This window comes from Astatotilapia calliptera, chromosome 10 (assembly GCF_900246225.1).
Source record: "Astatotilapia calliptera chromosome 10, fAstCal1.2, whole genome shotgun sequence".
In the NCBI taxonomy this organism is placed as follows: Eukaryota; Metazoa; Chordata; class Actinopteri; order Cichliformes; family Cichlidae; genus Astatotilapia; species Astatotilapia calliptera.
The window spans coordinates 34,029,095-34,035,321 of NC_039311.1; the positions used below are offsets into that span (position 1 = coordinate 34,029,095).

Sequence of the window (6,227 nt, forward strand, 5' to 3'; positions counted from 1 at the left end):
TGAAACGGGCCAACTCCATGGATGGCGCCGCCTTCCCTCCCCTCACATCCCGTCACCATGGCGGCAGCAGCTCCAGCATGATGGCGCAGAGGATGGCGAAGGGTAGCGGCAGCAGCAGCAGTGTGAGGAAGGGCATGATGGCGTTTTTTGAAACTTTCCGCAACAAACAGGCCGCCACGTCCTAATGATGAAGGCGGGACCACCAGAGCCCCCAGGGGTTAGGGTAGCTGATTCTCCAGATATGTTACCCCTGACCACACTGGGCCTCCAGACCGGCCTCTGATTGGCTGAACTCTGTGCACATAGGGCTCTGGTGGTCCGCCTGGCTGAGTGACATCACCAGCAACTCCAGAACACGATGCTTGGACCACAAACACACCTGAATCAGTCGCTGTGATTGATCAGCAGGATGAGTGAAGGACGAAATCGATCAAAACCTCCACCAACACGTCCGAAAGTTTAAAGGCTAGCAGGTTCATCGCTGAAAGCATCCATCCACACCATAAACAAGGCTGAGCCCTGACCTTTGACCCCTTCAGCTCCATCTGTGCACATAGAACCGAGGTTATGAGTCGTAACTGAAGTTCATTTTCTTGTTTCCTGTCGTCACAGCTCCTCCCCTCGAGGGGCGGAGTCACATCTGCTCCTCCTAACTGTGAGGCGTTTGATTTGAGAGGTAACATCATCAGTCTGTGTCGGTGACTGATGATGTTAGAGTTACTCACAGTTACTCACAGAGTTCAGGTGAGGCCGTGGCAGTCACTGTGTGTGACTGCCACGGCCTCACCTGAACTCTGTGCGGCTCTCCAGGGTCTGTCACCACCACAAGCACAAACGAGCACAAACGAGGGAGGAGCAGAGGAGGTGGCGATCGGCTCAAAGGGTAACAGTGAAAATCCGCCCACGTTAGTAAAAAGGACCGCTTCACATCCAAGGTGGAGGAAGACTTCCTGTAAACAGAGGACACGTAGCAAAAACTGTAGAGACGCGTCTGTTTGTTCTGCTTTGAGCTTCATTATCGTGTTTTAAAGCTGCACTGACTAACTCGGCCACCAGAGGGCGATGAACACGCGCTGGAGAAACAGACTGAAGATAAACTGGCCTGTTTCCTGTGCTGAAAGCAGCAGTTTGCATGCAGGCATGAACTGAAACAAATGCCACGCCCACAGTGACATCTGACTCTCCTTCTGCTTCCTGATTGGCTGACGTACCCTTAAATAGAAGCTGTGCTGTATTTACTGTTATAAGGTAAGATTGAGTTTCTGAGCATCTGACAGGCTGTCGTTGTTTCCTCGCAGTAAAAGTGATCAATGATGTCATGTATAAATGAACCAATAATAAACTGATAAAAACATTTTTTTCTGGTATGAAACTCGAGCAACAGCTGTTTAAAGAAATAATTTATATGTAAAAAAAATTGTATTTATTTTTTACACATTAAATTAAATAAAAATGTAAAAAACATTTATAATGAATATAAATATTTTAAAAGTAAGCACAAAAATCATACAAGTAATAAAAATGTTAATAAAATAATAAATCTTATTAATACAAATGTAAAACATTATTATCTATGAAACAATAACACATATAATGGGAAAGAAGAATCGATATTATTATTGTTTGTGTAAAACAAAGACAACAAATAACAAAATAATAAAACAGAAACAGTTAAAAACGATTTTAAAAAGTGAAAAATAAAATATTAAAAATATAAAAAAGACAGAAAAACAGAACCAAAAATGAAAAATATTGAAAAATTAAAATACGTTCAAAGATGATAAATTATCAACAAAAAAATAAAGAGATGAGGCTGAATGTTATTGATCAGTGATCAGTTTGTATGAGCAGATATCTCTGAAGCTGTTTCCAGGGTGACTCCTGAAAGCTGCAGACTTTATTTGGCTTCCTGTGAACCAGTCTGAGCCCAAACGCTGTAAGAAAAACAAACAGGAAGCCACCATCAGTGGAGCAGGAGGAGGAGCAGGAGCAGGAGGAGGAGACCTCTGACCTCACCTCCTCTGCCTCTGGCAGCTGTCTGCCCTCCTCTGCCCATCAGTCGTCTGTCAGCTCACCGGAGAGAAAATCAATGATTTAGCAGAAGTTTGTCTTCAGCTGGAAGGTGAGTTCAGATTCTGTCACACCAGACTCCATTTAAAAACCACACGTTTAAAGGCTCTGTGATGACTGCAGGTTTCTTACAGGCGGGCAGCAGACTGAGGTCAAAGTTTCCTGGATTCTGACGTTTTTTTGCAGTGAGGTGGGTTAAACAGAGACGAACTGAAGAGACGACACTTTGAAACTGTAAAATTCCAGAAGTGTAAAATGAATTAGTTTGGAATTCTTAGGATTGCTTGTAAAACCTTAAATTGCAGGATTCGTGAATGGAGTCTGGTTATTTGGTTAAAATGAACTTTCTGTTGTCTGGTAATAAAGTAATGACGACTAAACTGAAGCTCTGAAGTAATTATGGGAAACCTTGAGTCCCCGTTCAAACATCTGAAAGCTTCTTTGTGTCTCAGCTGGAAGTTTTGTGCTGTGCAGACGGTAAATAAGGCTCAGCTGACACCAACAATCCTGAGCGTGAATAAAAACAGTGTTGACAGAGAGGTGGAGGTCTGTGGCAGCAGATTGGATTATGGAGCTGTGAGGCAGCGTTCACTGACCTGACTCTGACTCAGGAGACGCGTCAGCATCCACGCTCAGACAGCCGCTCAGTGTCTCTGCTCTCCTCTTCTACAGCGACGCCATCAGCCGACCGTCCCTCCAGGATGAGCGCCGAGCCTCCGCCGTACCGTCCTCACTTCCCTGAGGGACCCTCGGCCCCCGTCTTCTCTCCAGGTCTGTCCTCTTTTATCTTTGACATCACTTCCTGTGTGCAACAGCGCTGCACAAGTTTTACTCTGAAAGACACAAAACTGGCTTCATGTTCAGCCACAGAGGTCAAAGGTTGGCATGTGCCATCACCAGTGATGGGCAGTAACGCGTTGTAATGAGATTACTTTTTTCAAGTAACGAGTAAAGTAAGGGATTACCATTGGAATAAAGCTAATTAGATTACCGTTACTTTCCCGTAGGAACCCTGCGTTGCTAAAACCGTGATTTTATTGCGAGAATGTCTCATGACAGTGACGTAAGCGAGCGCGACGTTCGTGACAACAGCTGTGTGCAGATCAACAGTGGTAATATATCGAGTGCAGAGAGAGTATGAGCGTGCAGCGTTTAAAGCGTGGATGTAATCACATTACTTTGAGTTTGATTCCATAAAAAGTGACAAAAACATTAGTGTCCGCTGTGCGTGGGAAGAAAACTTCTTTTTACAGCGAAAAAACCCCTAAACTTCCAACAAGCACCGAGTGCCGGATCCGCCCACTGACATGACGGCTGTGGCACCTCCACCCGCCCCACTCCTGCTAAACAGGTGACAACAGAGCGACAGGACTCAGAGCTGCTGAGGCTTTGATTTTACTTCTTTCTGCTGTTTTACTTGCATCTATTTGAAAGAGTGTAAATAAGACTGTTGTATACAGTGTTGGTCAAGTTACTTGAAAAAAGTAATCAGTAACTAATTACTGATTACTTCCCTCCAAAAAGTAATCCCGTTACTTTACTGATTACTTATTTTCAAAAGTAATTAATTACTTAGTTACTTTTTAAAAACACGATTTAGATCTTTCAGCCCAGTTCTGCTTTTTCTGCATCATCATCATACAAAATGTAATCAAATGGAAAAGTCTCTTTTTAAAACTTTATTAGTTTTAACCTTTTAACTTGTTATCTTGTTTATCATGACTCTGGTTTTACTGGCCGATCAACACAGTTTATAAACTGGTATATGTCACCTTGTTGCTTTGTCTGTAAGTGGTCATGTGATTGACCACGACTCCTTTATTCTTCCTCAGTCAAACAGCAGCACTCGTGCGATTGTTTTGCTCCCTGAGCTCCAGCTGTTGTGCCAGAAAGTGATGGTTACCGTCCGCAGGAGCGCAGCTGCTTAAAGCTGCAGCGTCCTGATTCTTACAGCTACTTCCTGCAGCTGATATAAGCTGCAGTGAGCTGAACACAGCTTCAGCCGTCTGTTGAAAAACAGTAACAGACCGCATTTCCTTGTTAGTAACGGTAACGGTGTTGTAACGATAGGAATAGTAATTAGTTAGATTACTCGTTACTGAAAAAAGTAACGCCGTTAGTAACGCCGTTGGTAACTCTGTTATTCCCATCACTGGTTATTAATTACTAATTACTTTTTTCAAGTAACTTGACCAACACGGACCATCACTGCCACAGCAACAGCCTTTATTAAAGTCATTAGTTAAAGTTTAGTTATGTGATGAGCTTCTTCTGCCTTTACTCACACGGGTGGAGCAGGGTGGAGGAGGAAGGAGGGTGGAGCAGGTGGGAGGAGGAAGGAGGGTGGAGCAGGGAGGAGGAGGAAGGAGGGTGGAGCAGGGAGGAGGAGGAAGAGGAGGAAGGAGGGTGGAGCAGGGAGGATGCAGGCACACAGGCGGCTGAGGTGCGTTCACAGGCGGCTGAGGTGCGTTCACAGGCGGCTGAGGTGCGTTCACAGGCGGCTGGGACAGAAGAATTCAGTTCAGGAAACCTGCAGAATCTGAGCCAATCAGCTGTTTTCATTTCTCAGACTGAGCTTTAAGTTTTGATCCTGTTGTTTCTTTACAGCTCTCGCCTGTCAGCCTGGCTTCTTCCCCAGCTCTCCGTACCAGGTACCCAGCATGCACTGCTGCAGCATCCTGAGGATCATCAGAGATTATGAAGCTTCTGGTTTTATATTTCAGCCTCTTTTCAGTTTTAGGATTTAAAAATTCTTTGACTGCATGAAAATAAATTTTTCTTCAAATTAACGAACTGTCACATGACCATCAGTGTTACTATGGTAACCACGTGTTTCCTCTGCAGACCTTCCCTCAGTCCTATTACCATGAACATCCAGGTTACATGGCTCCGATGACCCCACAGAGCACCTTTGGGACCCAGTCGGCCTACCAGGGCAGGCTCGACGGGCCCCCAGGGGCCTCGTACCCACCAAAACACACAGGCAGGTCAAAGGTCACGACACAGAGAGCTCAGGCAGGGTCAGCATAGTGTGTCATAGTGGGGAAAAATCTTCCTCCTCCATCCTCAGCCTCCACCCTCCCTCCTCTGCACATGCTCAGACGACCTCAGCAGCTGCGAGTCTGAGTCGTCATGAACACATAACCACATAAAAGAAAATACATATAAAACAAGAAAAACAAGGTTTTCTGATTGGCTGTCCCTCACAAACAGGAGGCGGGGCTTATCTGATGGCCATACAAGGATTTCTCCTCTCTATGACATCATACGGATCCCAAAATAGAAAAAACTGTAGAGCCGTCATAACTGGTTGTTATACTGGGTATGCATCCTGCAGGCTTTAGTCATGTGACTTCCTGTCCTTCCAGTTTACGTGGTGGATCAGCAGCAGGATCAGGGCGGCGGCAGGAAGTCGTGTCTGGCGGCGTGCTCGACTCTCCTGTGCTGCTGCTGCCTCTGGGACCTGCTGACTCGGCACCTCTGCTGACCTCTGACCTCCTGTCACACAGCAGGTATGAAATCAAACAGTTCAAGTTTGATTTTCTCATCAACACCAAACTGTTTTTATGTTCTCATGTTTCTCCTGCGACAGGCTGTGGACCTGTACAGGTGTACACGCCTCTCCACCTGCGTAACTGGGATAGGCTCCGCCCCCTGTGACCCTAATAAAGATAAGAGGATGGATGGAAGTTTGTTCAGTATTCGATGATGAACTCTTTCTCTTGACTTCTGAAATGATTAAAATACAAATGTTTTTGTTTTTTATTTTAATTCTTCAGCAATAATCAAAATATTTGCTGTTTGTTTGTTTTAAGATGTTAATGTACAAATTGACTGAACTCCAGAAACTCAGTTTGATGTTTGCATCAGTAGAACTGCTCCAGCTTTATGACACACTTCATCTTCTCTCTGTTAAATAAACTTTTTCAGACACATTAATGCGTCTTTGTTTGTCTCTGCAGGGTTTTTATTTCACGTGTTTAACAGAAGCTGCATTTGAAAGGCCACTCAGCTTAAATAACTGATAAGGTTTGAACTTTGATTCAAGGACCACAAACACGAGGTAAAAACTCTTTATTTTATACATGAAGTATGTGATGGTGTTTACAGGACTGCCCTCCTCTGATTGGTTTAGCCTGCTGTCAATCTTCTGCCTG

At 44.6% G+C, this 6,227-nt stretch overlaps 2 protein-coding genes across 7 annotated transcripts in view; both read left to right on the forward strand.

Annotated features, from left to right (window-relative positions):
* The window catches only part of apbb3 (amyloid beta (A4) precursor protein-binding, family B, member 3), a 10,967-nt gene extending 10,238 nt beyond the window's left edge, over positions 1-729 (forward strand). For all 3 annotated transcript variants that reach the window (XM_026180966.1, XM_026180968.1, XM_026180967.1), the window contains one exon: positions 1-729. This exon is cut by the window's left edge and continues 76 nt beyond it. In XM_026180966.1, coding sequence (XP_026036751.1) covers positions 1-185 — 185 coding nt within the window. In that variant the 3' untranslated portion in view covers positions 186-729.
* A 53-nt stretch (positions 730-782) lies between these two features.
* LOC113029995 (cysteine-rich and transmembrane domain-containing protein 1) lies at positions 783-6,009 on the forward strand. Of its 4 annotated transcripts, none has more exons than XM_026180982.1 (8): positions 783-1,248; positions 1,864-2,122; positions 2,194-2,260; positions 2,743-2,841; positions 4,678-4,721; positions 4,915-5,053; positions 5,439-5,582; positions 5,663-6,009. In XM_026180982.1, exons 4-7 carry the CDS (start codon positions 2,772-2,774, stop codon positions 5,555-5,557), a joined length of 372 nt encoding a protein of 123 aa, XP_026036767.1. In that variant the 5' UTR covers positions 783-1,248; positions 1,864-2,122; positions 2,194-2,260; positions 2,743-2,771; the 3' UTR covers positions 5,558-5,582; positions 5,663-6,009. The 4 variants fall into 4 exon arrangements, with proteins under 4 accessions (XP_026036767.1, XP_026036765.1, XP_026036764.1 ...); XM_026180980.1 differs by having other exon boundaries at positions 2,205-2,260; XM_026180979.1 differs by having other exon boundaries at positions 1,864-2,260.
* Positions 6,010-6,227: the final 218 nt, after the last annotated feature.